At 47.3% G+C, this 20,919-nt stretch overlaps 2 protein-coding genes across 2 annotated transcripts in view; both read left to right on the forward strand.

Annotated features, from left to right (window-relative positions):
* Gnb5 (G protein subunit beta 5) overlaps window positions 1-2,152 on the forward strand; it is a 33,091-nt gene extending 30,939 nt beyond the window's left edge. The window contains exon 11 of the mRNA XM_059268247.1: window positions 1,242-2,152. Within this exon, the coding sequence (XP_059124230.1) occupies window positions 1,242-1,253 (12 nt within the window). The 3' untranslated portion in view covers window positions 1,254-2,152. The remainder of the gene's footprint in view (window positions 1-1,241) is intronic.
* A 1,994-nt stretch (window positions 2,153-4,146) lies between these two features.
* Bcl2l10 (BCL2 like 10) lies at window positions 4,147-7,956 on the forward strand. Its single transcript, XM_059267009.1, has 2 exons — window positions 4,147-4,695; window positions 7,384-7,956. Exons 1-2 carry the CDS (start codon window positions 4,249-4,251, stop codon window positions 7,507-7,509), a joined length of 573 nt encoding a protein of 190 aa, XP_059122992.1. The 5' UTR covers window positions 4,147-4,248; the 3' UTR covers window positions 7,510-7,956.
* Window positions 7,957-20,919: the final 12,963 nt, after the last annotated feature.

Below are 20,919 nucleotides of genomic sequence, written 5' to 3' on the forward strand. Positions count from 1 at the left end.
AACTCCCCTAGAATACCACCACTATAGCTAAAAGCAAGGAGGTGGGCATCGGTGTGGGAGACCTGCTCCAACCTGTCGAAGGGTTCTTGTGGGGAGGAGTGAGAAATAAGGAAGTATTAGATAGAAATATAGACAGAGAAGACAAGAAAGACAGAGACACAGGATAGCTTTGGGAGGGCCCTAGGTCAATACCCAGTTGCCCCAAGTTTAATCATGATGGGCTTTTTATACATCAGCAAGGGGAGGAACAAAAGACCTCCCCCTACCAAGGTTGAGGTACAAAGTACCAACAAGTGTAGACCCTTCAAAACACCTGGTAACCACACCTTTGGCCAAATCATCCCATTATGCAGACCTGACGGGCAAAGCAAGCTCAGACTTTCTGACCTTGAGTAAGGCCTTACTAGGGAGCTCCTGTGGGCCCCCATACATCAGGTGTTCCCAGAGCATGTGAGTGCTAAGCACATTGCTCATTGCTATGCAAGATCCCAAATCTGACAGAGACTTGTGTGGGGATTTAGGGGTCTACTTTGAGATGGGTCTTTGGATAAAGACTTGATTAGGTTTGGACATATTTGGAGCATAATAATTTTAACATTGCTGGACAGATGGTAGGGGCCAACAAGATGTCTCAGTGGGTAAAGGTGCTTGCTGCCAAGCCTGACAGCTTGGGTTTGATTCCTGGAACCCACATAGTGGTAGGAGAGAACTGATGCCCCCGAATTATCCTTTGACCTACGCATGCTCACTAGAGCACACATGCCCATGTATATAGACACATACACACTAAAGCCTAAATGAATGAAAAATATTTTAGTAAGGTCTTAGAAAGTAAGCAGGCCTTCATGTTACATTTATTTTAATGGGAGTAGGTTGAATGCCTACTTTCAGGACACATAGATAAAAAGATTTTTTTTTTTTTTTGCAGTGTTAAAAAAACAAAGTTTAGTAGTGAGGTGTTGATAACAACAATGAGCCATGAAGATACACATGGTTCAGGTCTCAATCTTAGGGTGTCACCAGTGGCTGGTAAGCAGGCTGCAGAGGCCCTGCACACAGTTACCTGAGGGGTAGGTGTCAAGCATGCTGAAGCTCTTGAGAGCCCTGTTGGGTGGAGTGTGTGAGTGAGGGGTGTGTGTGTGTGTGTGTGTGTGTGTGTGTGTGTGCAGCTTGATTTCCTCTTTTAAACTCAAGTTTTATGAATAACTAACGACTAAAAATGATCTATCTGTGTCTTCTAGGTTTGGGCATAATCCTCTCACAGTGTGTGTGAAGAACATGTGTCCTCCCATGTAGATATGACTTCTAGAGGAACCCAGGACTTCCCACGGGCTAGCTTATGGGAGCAACTTCACAGCTCAGCACTCACTCAGCCCCTCCAGTGTTACCATGAAAAACCGTCCCCTTCCTGGAAATGTACTCCTGTGGGTCTTGGCCCTTCAACTGTCCTTTCGAGTCCCTGTTTCATCTCAAACACTTTGTAAAATTTGTCTGTTTTTGAAGTTATTCCAACCGATAGAATTCCACATTTATCGGCATTTAAAATGTCCCCCGTTGCTTCCGTGAATTTGGTCTGTCTTCAGAGCACTTTAAACTCTACCTTTTCTTGGTGTGGACTGTTCTAGAACCTTCCTCTGGACATGCCAGCTACATGGGCTGTAAGAATGACTGTTCCCTGGTCTGTCATAGAAGAAAATTCCAGTTCCAAATGTGGCTACACAGAACCACTTTTTAAAACCGTTTTTATGTAAAAGTATCTTTTTCTCCCAACCTGTTCAGTTGTATTTTTATAGATGAAATGTTTTTGTCTGGGAGAGCCTTTAGAAATGAAGCAGACACATGCCGAAAACAGGCCATATGTTGGACTGTGTGATGCTCTGATAGATGATGGTCTAGGGTGGGGCATTCCCCTACATTGAGGGGGAAACCTGGTTGCCATTTGTAGCACAAATGCTACTGAGAACAAACAGAACCTTCTGGCAAGAGAAGACAAGACACTAAATTGGTTTAAAAGCCTACTAGTAGTGTTATCAGAAATGCCCGCGTTAACGTGGATGTTACCCATATAAATGATATTTGAGTGACCTGCACAGCAGCTGTACTTACACAGACTGATGGGCAGGTCGTGAATAATAATGTCTTTGCTATCAAAGGAGTATCCTGTCTTTATTTGAATCTGCAGTTCCTTCTAGATGCTACTGGCTGCTGCTTCTTACAAGGTCCCTGCTTTTCCTTCCTTTTTTCTTTTAAAGGTGTAGAAGTTGGTTCTTTTAGAAACACCTTATGTAGTAAAATGTCATGTTAACAGGAGTAATGGTACACACTTGTAAGTCCAGGAACTTGGGGGTCAGAGGCAGGAGGATGGCTTGTGCCTAAGAGTTTAAGACTAGCCTCAGCCAGATAGTGAGACCTCATCTTTTCATTTTGTGTGTGTATGGGGGAGGGGGGGAGTTGCTCTTTTTTTTTTAATATTAATTTGTTCATTATTCGAATCATTTCTTCTGTGTGTGTGTAGGTGAATACACATGCCACAGAGCACATGCAGAGGTCAGAGTACAGCCGGTGGGAGTCTGTTTGCTCCTTCCACCGTACAGTGCCTGGGCATCGAACGCAGATCCTCAGGCTTGGTAACGAGAACCCTTACCTGCTGAACAAGCTCACTGCTCCCGGGCTTGTTTTTTATGAAACAAAGTATCATGTATCCCAGGTTGCCCTCAAACTTGCTACGTTGCCAAGTATGATAGTAAACTTCTGGTTCCTCTGCTCTTGCCTCTCAGGTGCTGGAATATTGGGTTTGCCAACGTGCACCACACACTGGATGCACTAAAATTGTAGGCACACTGCTGGGACCAAACCTAGACTGTCCGGCATGATTCACCAGCACTCTACAACTGAGCTACAGTCCCAGCCCCAAGACCCCATCTTTAAAAAGTTTTTTTTTTTTTTTTTTAGTACTGGGAATCAAAGGTCACTTTAGACCCTGGTAATCATTCCTGGGTAAAACTGGCACTGTGCATGGCCTTGGGCATCTGACCAGCCAAAGATTTGCTGTCCCTAAGAAGCAGGGGGTAGGGTGGGTCGGGTATCCCCGGATTGCCTGGTCTCCTGTCTTATCTTTTTCTGCCTGACTCTTTGCATAGTGCTGACTTTGCCTTTGTAGGCCCAGCCCCAGACCTTTGCTCCCCAGAAAGACCCTCAGAATGCAGAAAGGACATTCTTCCAGCCATCAGGGTGCCACGGTCACTTCAGCAGTCCCTTTGGAACTGAGAGTGAGAAATGCCACATATATTTTTGTTATGTCCTTAGTATTATTGAAATGTCCCTTAGAGTCTCAGGGACACACAATGGTTCTGGGTTATACTTTGACACTCTAGAGAGCTCTCTTTGCCCCTCAGGGAGATGGCCCTGAATTAAAGCAGGTCTCTAGAGAGTATGGACATAAAGAAAGGACCAGGACAGCTGGGCACAGGTGACCTCTGGGAAAGGGCCTCAGAGGAAACTTTGGGTAGCATCACAGAAAGGCAAAGTGGAGCCCCATAAAGGCCCACAAGGGCTAGAACCCAGCAGACCTGTGACCTGCGAGAGCAGTGTTTCTCAACCTGTGACCTCCTTCGGGGATCACCTAACAGATATCATACATATCAGGTATTTACAATTCATAACCGTAGCAAAACTACAGTTATGAAGAAGCAACGAAATAATTGTATTGTTGGGGGTCACCCCAGCGTGAAGGTCACAGCATTAGGAATGTTGGGGACCACTGTACTGGAGACTCTTTCAAAGGAGGACAGCAGGGTTTCTAGGGAGCACAGCTGGTGGGTCAGAGATAGGCAAGAGTCAGGGGCTGGGGCCGCATTGCCTCCTCCAACCTAGGACAGCCACTTTGCAAAATGATTTATATATCGTCATTTTCCAAACAAGTCAGCCCAGTCAGTAGCAAGTTAAGATTCAGCTTCTAGCGGGCCTGATGGCACAAGCCTGTAATCCCAGTGGTTCAGGCGGCGGAGGCAGGAGAATGACAATTCCAAGGCCTACCAAGCTCTAGAAAGCTCCAGACCCTGGCTGTTTCTTAATCCGGAAGGTAAGAAGTAGTCCATGGGTCTCACGTGGCTCCTGCTTGCTCCATCACAGGCCTCTCTCCTTGCAACAGGTGCAGGTGAGATACCCAAAGGTCTGGGAGGGGTGGAGGCAGGAAGCCGCTGAGCCTAGAAAGCCGTCTGGGGTTAGGCCGGGTGCAGAGGCCAGAGGATGGGTGATCCGCTGCTGGAACGCACCAGAAGGCTGCTGACTGACTACTTGACGTTCTGTGCGCGGGAGCCGGGCACCCCCGAGCCACCGCCCGGGTCGACCGAGGCGGCCTTGCTGCGCACTGTGGCAGCTGAAGTCCAAGAGAACTACCAGGAATTCTTCTCCTCCTTCCTCGGCTACCAGGGCAACCGCCTGGAGGTGGTGACACGGATGGTGGATGTGGTGCTCTCCGATGACCAGCACATCAACTGGGGCCGCCTGGTGTTGGTCTTGACCTTCGCGGGGACGCTTCTGAGTCAAGGCCCTTGCAAAGTTACCAGGCAGAAGAAGAGTGGTCTGAGGAGGAATCAATCCCAAGTGACCCGAGACTGCCAGCTCATAGTGGACTTTCTGTGCAGTCGGATCCTGGGACAGCATCGTTCCTGGCTGGAGGATCAGGATGGCTGGGTGAGACCACGGAGCGATGGTGTGTGGGGGTGAGGTGGAGGGTGCAGGGCTGAGTACCTCTCAGAGACGAGGAGCGAGCGCTTCAGTTGTACTGTGCAGTCCGATTTTATTTCCTTTCTTTACTATTTTCCCCCCTTAAAGTCAGGGTCTCATGTAGCCCAGGCTGGCTCACTACATAGCCTCCTGCCACTGCGGTCCTCCTGCTTCCAGGAGCTTTAGGATTACAGGCTGCGTCACTATGTTGGGGTTCTGTGGTGCTGGATGTGGACCCACAGGGCTTTGAGCATGCTAGGCAAGCACTCCCTGAGCCAGGTCCCCAGCCCAAGGGTTTCTTTACAGGCACTCAGACTGTCCTTGCTCCATAATTCTCATAAAAATTCATTCAGGGGTGGCCAGGCACATATGGCTTACCCTAACCCTTACCCTCGGGACTTTCGGGGGGGCTTATTAGGTCAGAGATGCCCAAGTAGCAAAAAGGGAGCTGTGGTCTTTCCCAAGCTCTCCAGAGTTTCCTCTCCTTTCTCTAACCCTTTAGGAGACTGAAACCCTAGGGGTTGTGAAATGTGTGTGACCACCAGTGGGAATCCTGACTAGACTCTTTACTTCTCGTCCACAGCACTTTTCCCTGCTGGGCAGCCTCCAGGCCCCTGGCTTTCTGTTGGTCCTGAATCTCTGGTGTAAGCGGGAAAAGGCAGCTAGCTACACAGAGTTAGCGATCAAAGAAAACGCCCAGGATGGGAATAAAGGTTGATGGCAGACCGTTAACATCTGTGAGGCCCTGGGTTCGATCTCCAGCACCACCAGAAAAGAAAAAAGAAGAGCTCTACCCTAGTTTAGCTCACATGCCAAGCCTGGCCTCAGGTTTCTTTGCTTTCCTCCTCATGGGGGTTGGATCAAAACTGAAGTGACCCATGTTATGGGGATAAATGTAACTTAACTATTAAAACCTGTTACACAAAAACAAAGCCGCCTGTCAGCAGTCTGCATTTAAACCACCTGATAAGAAAGGTGGTGTGATGTGTTAGCAATTCCTGATGTATGGGTCTCCACTGGGCCCGAGGACTGCCTTCAGCTGGGTTTGTGAGAACCCTCTCTGAGCCCTCTGAAGAGGTCATAAGACAGTATTCATTTTTCCTTCTGCCTCCTGGCTCACTCCTCCTTTCTCTCCTCACTCCCCCCCCCCAAATTCTCAGACTTGGGTGGGTTCAAGAGGAATAGTGAGGCACATTTTCTTTTGGGTAAGAGATTCATTCACAGAGTAATACCATGGAAAGACAGCATAGCAGGGACTCTGTGTAGAGTTAGGTCTATGAGACAAAGCCAGACTCCCCTTTTGAAGGTTCCAGAGGAAGGGGAGGTCCCATGCCACATAGTGGTGACTATGTGCTTGTAGTTGGGATGTCACTGATTCCAGAGCAATGGGGAAGAGGGAAAGGCTGGGTCCTTAAGCTAATGTGTAATCATCATACAGGATCTGCTGCCCATAGTCCCTGATTGCTTAGGGTCTCGGGTAGCCTGGGGTTCATAAACGCCCTTTGGGGAAGAGAGGCTTATAAATTCACAGGCTGGCTTTCAACAGAGCGTCTACTATTTCTTTTGTCTAAGCTGCGTAGGTAGAGAAAGCAGCTTCTGCAAGTGAGCATGGCTTGAATACACTCTAGTCCAAATATAACCTCCCCAGACTTTTGGTTTTGGGGTAGCATTGAGTTCAGTCTCTAGTTGCTACATACTGACTTGGGGTGGTGTAGATGCAGCATGTCTCCCATCTCGGGGTATCTGAGTCAGAGATGATTGATGCCTGTATGGGCACGGTGGAAGGATGTTGAGCCTGTGTGATGTACCACACAGCAGTCTGGATGAGTTGAGATGGGCAGTGTGCTAAAGAGGGAGGCTACGGATGTAAGAACCAAGATCGTTATTAAATGGGTAATCCCAGGTGTGACCCAGGAGGTCCCTGATGAGTTTGGAAACCATTTTGAATTTGATTTGTAGAGGGAAGGTCAAGGTTAAAGAGATGAGCTAAAGACAGACAGGTGCCGTCAAAGGGAATGCCCAAGGTTTAAAATTTTCAATTTTATTGGAGGTTGTGGGGAAGGCATCAGAGAGTAAAGAGAGGCTTTAGTAGAGTTCTCCTAGATGTCTTTCCACAGTGTTGAGGTAAAATATGAGGTGTTATGAGGCATCTCTGCCATATAGGACAGTCAGGTGGTTGCTTCTATGCAAGTTGAACTGCTGTGAACACATCCTACGAGGTGTCTGGTAGCCATATGCCTTTCATTTTATGGCATGATCTAGAACGTCCTATGTATTTTGGGGTGTTTTTTTCATACTGGAGATTGGTCCACGGCCTTGTGCATGCTGATCACATGTTTGACCTCCAAGCTCCATACTAGCCCTTCCTGTGGATTTTCATTTAGATATTTTTATTGTGTGTTGGGTAAGTCCCTGTATGTGTTCTGTGTGCCATGTAATGCAGTGCTCAGGGAGGCCAGAACAGGGTGTCAGATCCCCTGGACCTGGAGTTAACAGAATTGTAAGTGTAAGTGCTGGGAACTGAACCTAAATCTCTGCAAGAGCAGCCAGCCCGCTCAACTGCTGAACCGTCTCTTCAGCCCTGACTTCTGTGTATCTGGAGCTCAGGTTTGTTCATGGGGAGGCGGTCTAATTCTCCTCTTCTGCCCCTTGCAGGATGGCTTTTGTGACTTCTTCAAGAGTCCCTTTCCACTCCGTTTTGGGAGACTGGTGATCAAGACTCTTCTGTACTGTATCATTGCAACGGCCGTCCTGTATGCCTGGAAACAATTTCGGTTTTAAAATTGTAAAAACGATTTTACCTGCCTAGCTGTGATCCTCTTAAGGGACAATTTTAGATGGTTGGATAAGAACTGAGGAAATCCTCCTGCCTAGAGACATTTTAACCTGCATGCTACGTGGAGTCCTGGGGTTGCGATGGGGCCAGTATTTGGGGAGGGCCTGAGTGGCTCTTCACTAAGTGGGGGAATGGTCTTACAGACCATACATCACTCCAAAAACTCCAGAAGGAACTACATCCACTCACTAAAAAGTGCGCCTGTCTGCGTTTGGCTATAAGCACGCCAGAGCCTCTCCCATCTGTTCTGGGTTCTTGAGCTGCCGCTGTTCAATAACCAGGGTTCCAGGGCAGAGACTCCCAAAGCGCCAAAACCCCAGAGCGATGAGGAATTCCAACAGGGAACCTTAAGGACTCCTCGAAAACCTAAATCTTTCTGTGACTAATTCCCAGGACTTCTGAATTTATAGTGTAAAGTAACCATGTTTTTTAAAGTAACTTCAAATTTTTAATAAATGTATGCATTTAAAAAAAAAAACCTGGGTTTTTCTCTAGTTCAGCAAGACTCTTTTCTTGAGAGTAAAGAATTGGTGACACTTTCCTTTTGTCTCGTTTGATTAAAAACTAGGGTTTAGTTTATATAATGTATATTCACATTATGCTGGTATGTATATCCATGTACCACATATGTGTCTGGTGCCTATGAGGCCAGAAGAAGGTGTCAGGTCCCTGGAACAGGAGTTACAGTTGTAAGCACCATGTGGGTGCTGGGACTCGAACATGGGTCCTCTGGAGGAGCAGCCAGTGCTCGTTCTTCAGCCTTAACAATGCTTTGTTTGAAACATTTAATCTACATGTAAGTTCTGAAACACTCCTCTTTTCCCCCTTCCCCTCTCCAGTCTACTCAAAACATGCAGGGTGGTAGGGAATGTGCCCCTCCAAGCCTCCCTGGCTATTATTAACTCGCATTTCATAAAACTGAGTCCACTCATGCTCTGTGTGTGTGCGTGTGCGTGTGTGTGTGTGTGATGACAAGGTTTCTGGCTGGAGATGTAGGTCTCGGGGATCAGATTTGGGTCGTTAGGCTTGGTGGCGAATACCTTTACCTACCAAGCCATCTCATCAGCTAAACTACGTTTATTATTTGTGTAGTTATAGTGTGTGCATGTGCGTGTGCCACAGTACAAATTGGAGGTTAGAAGACAGTTTACAGGAGTTGGTTCTCTCCTTTCACCACGTGGCTCCCCAGGGTGGAACTCGGGGCATCGGGCTTGCTGCCAATCACCTTTACCTGCTCGGCTAGCTCTTTGGCCACCTTTTCCTCTTCCTACCATGAGATTCCTTGGGAAGTTCCAATCTGAGGAGTCCCCTGAAGAGAAATCAGGGCCCCTGTGGCAGAAGTGGGGGTTTCTTTGATACCTTTCTAAGAATGGGGGAAGGTACAAGCCTATGGCTAGACTGATTGCCAGGCAGTAGGCAGGGGAGAGGGTGATGAGCAGGGGGAGTACCCTCCATTCCCCTAGGGGAGTCTGTTAGCTAGAGATTCACAGTGTCTCAGCAGGTGCCTGTCGTCTGTAACTGAGAGCAGAGGGGCTGCTGTAAATATTGTGGCCTGGGCAGAGGCTGGATTCTAACATCACATCCTGACAGTTCTAGTCCTTGCATTTGTATTGAGAGAAAATTCACACAACACACAATTCTTTTCAGCATTTTAAAGCATGCACTTCAGTGGATTTTCGTGTGTTTACAGTATCGTACACCCATGACCTGTTATTTAATTCCATCACTCAAAGAGAAACCCCACACCATTAACACTCTTCTGATCCTCCCCAACCCCAGCAACCACAAATCTACCTTCTACCTCTGGATCTGCCTCTTCTGGACACTGCATATAAATGGAACCAGACAGCTCATGGGTTTGTGTGTCTGATTTCTTATTTAGCCAAGCGTTTTCTAGGCTTCTGCACGATGTAGCATGCCAGGACTTCACTCCTGCTCAAGGCTAATGCTACATCGTGTTTACCACACACAGCTCACCGAATGTGGGTGGCTCTCACCTGTCGGCTAGTGTGCATGTGACGCGCCGAGAGTGCTTTTACGTGTTTTTATACAGACGTACTCTCAGCACTCCTGGGTGGGATTGCTGGGCCCTGTGGTAACTGCAGACTCAGCGTGCGGCAGATCTACTGAACTGTTCTTAGCTGCACCACTCAACATACCCAACAGAACGACATGGGGTTCCAAGTCCTTCCATGGTTGGAACCGTGGAGGCATGGTTCCACGCTTCCCAGGGTAGCAAAGGGAAAATGGAGAGAAATACCTGGACAAGACCTGGGGAAACACAACGTGTGCGTTTAAAATACAGATGGCAGACAACTTCTTTCTCCTTGGCTTCCCGGACACCATGCAGCCACGTGCCCTGATTTGGTGGTACCAGCCAGAAAGTAGTAGAGTCTTCTCCTAGACAAGGCCAGGGGTCCATGTTATGTCCTCGGCCCTTCTCTGCAGCCAGGTAGGGCTTCTGTGAAGCCATCACATGGCACTTCGTGCCCTGAGGCCTTCATGCCTGGCCTTGAGCTAGTCAGCTGTTGTTACAGGCTCTGCTCAAACGGCTGGAAGTATCCATTTGTGGGGGTTTTGTTTAAGATTTTATCTTGATTTTTATTTGTGTGCACGTGTCTGTATCTGTGCACACATATGTGTGTGGGTGCCCGTCAGGACGAGAAGAGGGGTTTGGATCCCCTGGACCAGGAGTTACAGGCAGTTGTGAGCTGTCAGAACCAAACTCCCATCTTCTGTTAGGAGCAACAGGCTTACCAGCTGAGGTATCTCTCCAGCCTGTTTGTGCCTAACTAGTTAGTTTCCTTGACCCTAACAAGATTTCAGTCACATTTTAAGATACTTCAAGGTGTCTACTGTGAATTAGCTGAGGGTCTTTTTTTTCCATAAAAAGTATATGTAATTTAATTGAAAGAATCAAATAGTTCAATATGGTCTGTTACAAGAAATGGCAGGATCTAGTCTTCCCTCGGCCCCCAGTCCCACAGGAAGCTGCTTGTTCCTCTCATGGATTATTTTACTTTCTGCCTCGATCTTTATTTTTGTTTTGTTTTATTTTGAGACGGGGTCTTTAGGTAACCCAGGGTGGCCTTGAACTTGACATGTTGCCAAACATGACTTTGCCTTCCTTTGAGCTTCTACCTCCCAGTGCTGGCCAGGATTGCAGATGTCCTCCACCACCACCAACCCAGCCAGCTCCCGTATCTGTAAATAGAAGGCTTTTCTTGATTTCCAGCTTGAGGCATTATCTTTATCTTCACACTCCCAACCCATCTCTTGCCGTCCCCTAGCCCCACCCAATGTAATTATATCATAATTTTACTTCAATCACTATTCATTATCCATATTACCAGTTCTCATGCTATTCCGAACTGAACCATGTAATCAGCTAAGATTGCTTCTTTCTCACACTTTCTTTCCTTGAGCTAATAATTGCCTTAATCTTTCTTGCTCGATTAGTTTTGTATAAACTTTTTTGATGACCATCCTAACAGCTGCGGCGATCTCTTCTGGAGAAACTCGTTTCCATCAGGTTTCTCATATGTGATCTTGCAGGGTCTCCCAGTGTGCTCACACCTGTCCTTATCTCCCGTTCCAGGTACACAGTTACCCCACCCCGAAGTGTCCCTTCGGTGTCCGGACTCAGGATCCCCACCCCCTCTCCTCCTCCCGGTGGAGTCTCCTGGTTCTGGCCTTACTCCTCTTTTGTCGGCCATCCTTGTTCTGCTGGAGCACATCCAGCAGCTGCTTCCTGACCAGGAGTAGGTGGGAAGGGACTGCTTGCTTGCAGCCTTGCGTGTCTGAACATCTTACGTTACTTCCCATCAACACTCCATCCAGATGCACAGTTCTAGATGGCTCATGGCTCCCTTCCAGGATTTACAGTGCACTTTCCCATCTCCTTCCAGTTTTCAGGATTTTCCCAATACGTGGAGTGAAAAGGGGGCCTGCGTTCTCTACCAGAAGCTAGCTGGGCCTTCTATTGGGCATGATTTTGAAATTTTACAGTTACCGGTGGGTGTTTCCATCCATCCCATTCAGGTGCAGAGAGTTTTTCCATCAGGGCTCATCTGTTGTCCTGAGAGAGCATCCTGATCCACTCCCCTGATTTCCTTCCTATAATTTTTAGTATTTAGATTTCCATCTTTTAATGTTTGCTATGTTTTTTGGGGGGTAGGGGGCGTGGTTCGAGACAGGGTTTCTCTGTGTAGTTTCAGTGCCTGTCCTGGATCTCACTCTGTAGCTTAGGCTGGCCTCGAACTCACAGAGATCGCCTGGCTCTGCCTCCTGAGTGCTGGGATTAAAGGCAGCTTAATGTTTGCCTCCCCACCCCTCCCTGGGGAGCTAGCTGGTGGAATGGAGTTGTTGCAATTATGACAAAGAAAACATTGTGTGGGGCAGCAAAAACCAGAAGCTGAAGATTTCTGGAAAGAAATGCATTTCAGCATGACTGTGATACTATGTTTCCATCCACACACCCACAAAACAAGCGGCTTCGTACAAGAGTAAATCTAATTTAAAAGATGTGTATTTAGCCAATTGCAGACCCAGAAAAGGCCCAGCTGGCTGGGAAAGTCTGCTGAATAAACGCAGGTCAGATAAAGGAGGGCAGGGCCATTACCCACCCTCAGGACCCTGGTGTCCTCTGTACCCCTCTGGGAACTGGAGCATCCCCCACCAGAGGCCAACCTGCCATTGGACAGCGAAGACTATTTCTCAGAAACCAGTTGTCAAGAAGGGAGAAAGTGAGTTCCCTGTGTGTCACAACTCCGACCACAGTCCTTACTGCAGCTATTTCTATTTCTGAAGCTGCTTTCCTGTAATCCTAGGCAGCTCTCTAGAGTGGCAATTACCCTCAGAGGCTGTGACCGCAGAGGCTCATCTGCTGGGGCCCAGGGCCTGACCCTTGAGGAGGAAGCGGGTGTGTAAAGGGCCAGAAGATAGCAAATGCTAGGGTAAGTACAAGAGAACGGAGGCTGTCCCACCCAAACACTCTCTGCGCTCCCACACAGCCTTTCAGTGGATGCTGCAGACCTCAGGGAAAGTGCCCAAGTGGGAATTCTCAGTGACCCTGGCTCCTCTCTCATTTGGGGCAGGGTCACAAGCCTGGCTAACTGCCTCCCATGGTGCATTTCCTTGCATGAAGGAAGTGCTGACTTCCCCCAGCAGCCTGGATATGTGGTGGCAGCAGGGCAGGTCACCTTCATCTTCTGCCCCACAGATGTGGGTTTTGAGAGTTCTGTGGGTACTGGCTTTGCTTCCAACCTGCTCCCAAAGGCTAGAAGAGGGGAACCCCAAGGCAGGAACACCCTCTCATTGCTGGGGGACATCGGGGGTGGGTGGTGGTGATCTTGTGGCTTCTTTTCTTCTGGCCAGAATTTAAATTCTCTCTCAACCTTAGCTCTTGACCTACTGAAGCTATAGTTTTTCATTACTTATTATACTCATTAATCTCTCATCTCTGACAAAAATACATGACACACCTTTTTTAAAGATGTTTTTTAGTGTGTGTGTGGGGGGGGTCGGTGTGGACGTGGGTGCAGGTACCTTTAGAGGCCAGAAGAGGGCGTCAGATGCTCTGGAGTTGGAGTTATAGGCAGTTGTGAGCTGCCCAACATAGGGTGTGGGGAACCTAACTTGGGTCCTCTGCAAGAGCAACAGGTGCTTTTAACTGTTGAATCATCTCTCCAGCCCCAGAAAACAACTTTTAAAATCCATGTTTATTTTACTTTTTCTTCAGTGCTGAGGACAGAGCTCACAGACTTGTGCTCAGGAGGTGCTCTACCACAGAGCCAAATCACCACCTAGGATGCAACTTTGAAGGAAGGAAGGAAGCATTTATTCTGGCACACGGTTTAAGAGGAGGTACAGTCAATCATGGTGTGGACAGCACAGCAGAAGGTACAGAAGACAGCTGATCACACAGTGTGCAGAATCAGAAAGTCGGTGGAGATGAGTGCTGATGTTCTGTTAGCTTCTTCCCCCCGCCTTTTTAGATTTATTTATTTATTATGTATACAGAAGAGGGCGCCAGATCTCACTACAGATGGTTGTGAGCCACCATGTGGGTGCTGGGAATTGAACTCAGGACCTCTGGAAGAGCAGTCAGTGCTCTTAACCTCTGAGCCATCTCTCCAGCCCCCTTTCCCCCTTTTTCAATTCATCTGGGAAACTGGAGAGAGAGCTCAGCAGGCAACAGCACTGGCTGCTCTTCCAAAGGACCAGGGTTCGATTCCCAGTACCTACATGATGACTTAAACCATCAGTGAGTCCAGTTCCAGGAGATCTAATGCCCCCTTCTGCCTCCAACAGGCACACATGATACATAGACACACATGCAGGTGCAGGTGAAACACTCAAACACATAAAGTATTTATGGCTGGGTATGGTGGCACATATCTTTAACCCCAGCACTCAGGAGGCAGAGACAGGCAGACTTCTGTGAGTTCAAGGCTAGCCTGGTCTACATAGCAAGTTCCAGGGCAGCCAGGGCTACAAAGTAAGACCCCCATCTCAAACCAAAAAGCCAACCCAGTACATTTGGGACTGCAGCCCGTGGGATAATGCACCCCTATGCACAGTGGAAACAGTGTTATAACATACCCACAGGTATGTCTCCTAGGTGATTCCAAATCTAGTTGACAATTAAAATTAAGGATCAGGTTTATCCATTTATACTTATATGAATAGGTCCTTGCAGTTTGTTTTTTTATGATTCAAAACTCTTTGTGCTCAACCTTTAACCTCCCAGTCTACATAAGAATTTCTTAAAACTGTTTAACATAAGCCGGGCGGTGGTGGCGCACGCCTTTAATCCCAGCACTCGGGAGGCAGAGCCAGGCGGATCTCTGTGAGTTCGAGGCCAGCCTGGTCTTCAGAGCGAGATCCAGGAAAGGTGCAAAGCTACACAGAGAAACCCTGTCTCGAAAAAACCAAAAAAAAAAACAAACAAAAAAAAAATTAGTTAAAAAAAAAAAACTGTTTAACATAGTGTGAAGTGGATCCTTAGGATGCTTCGATGCCATGCTGCTGTTTTGAAGTATCATTATTTTCCTTCATCCCCTGCACAGAATGAAAATGGGTACAGCTGCTTTTCACTTTGTTATTTTTTAGGACTTTATGATGGACAAAATACAAACATAAAAAATAAAGATGAATTTTCACACACATCTCAACCATGCTTCAATCATTGTCAATTTATGGCCAATCTCATACTGATGATACCTTCACTTCCCATTTTCTACACAAGCAGCCCAGCATCTCCTGCAAGATCGGGAGCCGATGTCCGTGTGGTGGCCTTCCATGGGTTCCTTATTGCTGGTGTGACCAGGCACACTGGCCTCACCCTGGAAATCTGTGACCCAGAGTAGAATCAGTAGCCAGTGTCTTCAGATGGAAGAGAGACCTGGCCTCTTGAGTTCTGGCAACTGGCTGTTTTGAGGTAACAGGTCCACCGTGGAGTTCCCAGGCTCTCTAGGCCTTTGAAGATTCTTAAATACAATAACCCTCATTTGGTCTCAACTTCATTAGAATAAAGATTCAAAACAGGATATAGAGCCTGCCAGCCAGAGCAGTCAACATTTATTTAGCCCTTTAGCCCACTGTCCCCAAGACACAATGAGCTAAAGCAGTAAGGAAGGCTGGTGGTAGGTAGATGGCAATTAGTGCTGTATAAAAGAAAAGCCGCTGGGCGGTGGTGGCGCACACCTTTAATCCCAGCACTCGGGAGGCAGAGCCAGGCGGATCTCTGTGAGTTCGAGGCCAGCCTGTTCTACAAAGTGAGTTCCAAGAAAGGCGCAAAGCTACACAGAGAAACCCTGTCTCGAAAAACCAAAAAAAAAAAAAAAAAAAAAGAAAAAGAAAAAAAAGAAAAGCCACAGGGTGGGGAGGCAGACACATCGAGGGCTGGTGCTATGTCTGTTTGGCACAAGCTAGAGCCATTTGGGAAGAGGAAATCTTAGCTGAGAAAATATCGCCACTAGATTGGCCTGTGGGCAAGCCAATTTTCTTGATTGATAGCTGATGTGGGAGGGACCAGCTCGGTATGGGTGGAGCCAACCCTAGGAAAGTGGTCCTAAGTAGTGTAGGAAAGCCAACCGAGCTATCTAGGAGGAGCAAGTCAGTAAGCACCATCCCTCCACGGCCTCTGCTCCAGGTCCTGCCTCCAGGTTCCTGCCCTGACTTCCCTCCGTGATAGAGTGTGACCCGAGAGTTATAAAATGAAATAAACACTTTGCCCTGATTTGTTGATGGTCACGGTGTTTTATCACAGTAATAGAAGCCCTAACAAGAACAGGTGAAGGCAGGTTTCAGGCTAACCAGGGCAGCAGGCTTCCAGGCCATGGGCTCAGCCACCTCATGGAGAAGTGACGTCAACTTTAAATGTGTCAGTTAATGTATATGATACATACAGATGCCTATGTGGATTGCTTGTATATTTCCTGTGTTTTCAGAATATTGTATTGAGGACTTTGCAAGAGGGTGGTGAGCAGCAATTACTAGAGTAATGTACGGCCAACTTCGGTGTTTTTACAGAAAAAGAACAAGAGGGGTTGGGATAGGAACTCGAGAACGTGCTGGCCTTGTAAGCAGGAGGACCTGAGGTTCCATGTCTGTCATCTCAGCTCTGAGGAGATGGAGACGGAGGATCCCAGAGGCTTGCAGTCAGTCTAGCTGAATGAGCAAGCTCCAGGTTCAGTGAGAACCTGCATTTAAAAAAAAAAAATAGGTGGAGAGTGCAAGGAAGTCATGTGACCTCCATCTATGGCCTACATACACCTACACACACAGATAAACACACACGTATATACAAAGAGACACAGACAGACATACACATAAACACACACACACACACACACACACACACACACACACACACACGAAGAAAGGAAGAAAGAGCTGGGAGAAAAATACACCAAAAACACTGCCTTTGGCTCTCTTTGGAACGTGGGAATTGTGGTGACTTTTTCCTTGACCCTTTATTATAATTTAGCACTACAATTGCTAAATTTTATAACATGAGTAGGCACAGCTTTATTATCAGGAATGAAACAATATATATTATTACGTTACACAATTTAAACAATAATCTATCTGCCTTGTGCTCCCAGGCGAGCTTTGGTGCTGGGTGTCATGAAGTTGGCCTGGTGTTTGGTTTTTCAGAAGAGACTGTTCTTCCACGAGGGGGCGCCTGGCCTTCAAGTGAGGAGACTCAGCCTCAGGGTTGAGGGGAGTGGTCCAGTGTGAGCGGTTAAGTCTTGCATAGTTACTGGACACACCTAAGACCCTTACTCAGAATGCTTTGGAAGCTTCTGACATTGGAATTCCTGTCTCTAAGAATATAAAAGCCCATTTTCCCTGAAACCAGTAAAAAAGTAGACTACAGCAAGACTTGGGATCAGGGAGAAAGCACATGCGCCTGCCTTTGGGAGGTTAGCAATCTAACCAGTCTCACAGTGAACCTTCCCCGTGTGAGTACCCAAGAGACGAGGGAGGGACCTGATACAGGATTACCTCAGGAGAGATGCAGAGGCCAGGGTATTGTCAAGCTTGGCCTACATAAGGCCAAAAGAGATGCCCGGGGCTCATGGCTCGACACTTGGCTTGTTAGTGTCTATGTATGTGGGCAGAGGGCGGCTGGGCACACTCCAAACTATGTAGCAACAGCTAGCTTCTTTGCAGTTGTGCAAGAAAAATGGAGTAAGACCTGACCAGAGGACGGGGCGGGAGGGGCGGGGGGATGTCCAAGCTTCTACCAACACAAAGATGCCGTGGGAAGATAGGGAGGAGCCCTCCAGCCCAGAGTGTCAGGGAGGACTTCCTGAGGGAGGTGGCCATTGAGCTTGTGAAAAAGGGCAGAGGGATGCCTGAAAGGAGAGAAGCTCAAGCAGGGGGCACACGCGCGCGCACGCACGCGCGCGCGCGCGCGCACACACACACACACAGAGTCCAAGAGAAAACATGGGATCTATCTATGAAATCCTCCTGTGTGGAGGGAGCCAGGGCATGCAGACAATGCTGAAGATATTTTATCTGAAGGGCCTTATGGAGCCCTGAGGGATTTCTACAGTGAAGTGCCTACCAACCGTGGGGACAGATGTTCAATAAAGTCGCCATTGTGGTCTTCACGGGGTCAAGTGGTTCCGCTTAGTTTTTTGTCAACATGGCATGCGCTAGGGCAAGTTGAGAAAATGCCTCCATCAAATCGGCCTGTAGGCAAGTCTTGATGAATGTAACTCTAAGTCACACCCCCAGCCTGTGCCTCCTCTGGTCCCTGCACGTAGCTGCCCTGTGTGGCTACCCAGATCCTCTTTCAGCATTCCCACGGCTTTGGATGCTTCTGTCCTACTTAGTAGTGACGACGACGACGAGAATGGGGTGCTTCAGGGACAAGCAGAGGCTCACATCTCCTGGGTGCTGAGGCCAGGGGAGACATGTTCAGACCGTATCATGAGCAACTGTGGGAGGATCAGAACATATTGTTCGTGGATAAGCTGAGGCATGAACTGGAGGGCTAAGAGCTGCTGACAGGATAATGTCCTGGATCTGAGTGAGGTTCGGAACTCACTGTTCTCAAGGGCTGAGGGATACACTCTAAAATAAGGTCAAGTCCAAGGTCTGAGAACATGATGAATTCAGGGAGAGGCAGGAAACACAGATAGGCCCAGTGGGTCAAGGGAGACTCCAAAGTCTAGAGAGTCACCAGAGGTAAGAATCCAGGCCAGAGAACCGGGTGTGGCTTCTGGCCCAGCTTGGCTCCCTAAGCTATGTGGGCATCAGACGTCCAAGGATGTGCTCCCTGCTTCGTAGGCAGAGAATCGAGAGTGTGCAGGTCATGTTCGGACCTCACCACCACATGAGCAATGAGAGTAGCAAAGTCTCAGTCCCTGCCCCAGCTCCCTGTTTCCAAACCACATCCCAAGAGGACAAAGAATGTCTCAAGGCTATAACAGGCAGACCACTGATAAAGCAAATAGCCTTCATATCTTATCAGGAGTAAAGTCATAGGCAAAAACATCAAAATATTACTTTTAGGCATTTACAATGGGTAGGAACAGCTAGATTATTTAGTAAGCATTGTTGGAATAATCGGCTACCCCCTCAGAAACAAACCAAGTCAGAAGTCTATCTTAGCACATCACACACACACACACACACACAAAAAAAAAAAAAAAAAAAAAAAAAAAAAATTACCCCACTAACAATTGGTTTCAAAACATCCCACAAAAAGCTGGGCCCAGGCTGCTGAGATGGCTCAGAGGTTAAAGGCTGCTACCAAGCCTGAAGACCTGAGTTCAGTACCCCAAAACCACACAGTGGAAGGGGAACACCAACTCTCCAAAGTTGTCCTCTGATTTCCACACACATGCTATAGCATGCACACAGCCTAAATTTAAAAAAAAAAAAAAGCATACAATTTTTAAAGCTAAGTCTAGATGGTCTTACTAGGGAATTCCATTAAACATTCAAAGAACTAATAACAGTCCTTCACAAACTTCCAAAAACATAAGGGCTATTTCCCAGTTCATTCTAGGGAAAGATGCCCTACTAAGGATGGGATATTTGTGAATCATACATCTAATAAGGGAGTTGTTATTAGAATATGAATTTTTAAGCATAATAATAAAAAGGCAATCCAATTGCAGAGCAAAGGAACTAGAGAGACCTTTCCCCAAAGATTATATACAAATGGCCGATTAGCACGGAAGTTGTCACCTTCATTAGTTACCAGGAAAGTAGAAATCAAAGCCATGATGAGCTGGCATTGTGTATCCAGTGGGATGGCTGTAGTTGGAAAGACTGGTAAGTGCTGGAAAGAATGTGGGAGATAGTGGAACCCTTGTTCCAGTGCAGTCTATGTTCAAAAGAGTGTAGCATTTCCTAAAATGTTGTTATCATGGGATATGCTTAAGTGTATACACGAGAGAATTGAGCACATGCTTCTAACAGAAATCCTACACCAATATATGTAGCATCATCAATGATAGCTAGAAAATACAAGTAATGAACAGGCAAACAAGCCATAATGTCCACACAGCGGAGTGTTACTTGGAGGGGGGGGGGGGATGAAGTAGTGATAGAAGGGGTAACATGTAAAAAACTGCAGCCTTGCGTTGTGCATGAGTGTAGACCATGAAACTAGAAAGGGGATATCTTAGGGAGGGAATGAGAGAGTAATGGAGTACACATGATAAGAAACCAGAGGGAGGAGGAGGAAGAGGAAAGCAGCCAGAGTGGGCAGGTGTGGTGGTTTGAATAAGAATGGCCCCTAGAGGCTCATCTATTTGAATGGCTGGGAGTGGCACTATTTGAAAGGGATTGGGAGGTGTGGCCTCACTGGGGTAGGTGTGGCCTTGTTGGAGGATATGTGTCACTGGGGGTGGGCTTTGAGATTTCAAGGGCCCAAGCCAGGCCCAGAGATGCTCTCTCTTCTTGTTGCTTGTGGATCCGGATGTAGAACTCTCAGCTCCTTCTCCAGCACCATGTCTGCCTGCATGCTGCCATGCTTCCTGCCATGCTGATAATGCTCTGAACCTGTAAGGCAGCCCCAACTAAATACTTTCCTTTCTAAGAGTTGCCATGGTCATGTTGTTTCTTCCCAACAATGGGACATTGACTAAAATAACAGGAAACAGGGGGAAGGGCATGGATTATGAGAAAGTATGATTCTTAGCATGGAAATACCAGGAAACCCGTTTCTTTGTATTCTAACCAAGAAAGTTTAATGACATTTATTTATTTTATCATATCATACTTCTGTGTGTGTGTGTGTGTGTGTGTGTGTGTGTGTGTGTGTGAATGAGATCGAGAGAGAGAGAGAGAGAGAGAGAGAGAGAGAGAGAGAGAGAGAGAGAGAGAGTCTGTGTGTGTGGAGAGAGAGGGAAGGGAGAAAGAATGTGTGTGTGTGTAGGCACACACATGCTAGGGTGACTGTGTGGAGGTCAGAGGACAACTCACAGGAGTCAGTTCTCTCCTTCCACCATCCTTGGGTACTGAGCTCAAATCGTTAGGCTTGGCAGTAAGTGCCTGTGCCCACTGAGCCATCCCCAACCAAAAAATTATATATTTAAAGAAAGAATAACCTCAGTGAACCTTGAAAACATTCAGCTAACTAAAAGTCACTCACAAAGACCAAGTGTTTTGTGAATCCACTGAGATATAATGAACCCATCTACAGAGAGAGGAAGTATGCTCATGGTTGCCAGGGTATTTCAGGGATGTATCCTGAAGAGTGACTGTAAGTGTCCCGAAATTAGAATTCGGTGATAGCTGCAACCCCTGTTAATGGAGTTCAAAAGGATTTCACTTCTAAATCTGATGCCAGATTTGAGGGTGCACACCTGGAATCCCAGCAC

The sequence above is a fragment of the Peromyscus eremicus genome, chromosome 7 (assembly GCF_949786415.1).
Source record: "Peromyscus eremicus chromosome 7, PerEre_H2_v1, whole genome shotgun sequence".
In the NCBI taxonomy this organism is placed as follows: domain Eukaryota; kingdom Metazoa; phylum Chordata; class Mammalia; order Rodentia; family Cricetidae; genus Peromyscus; species Peromyscus eremicus.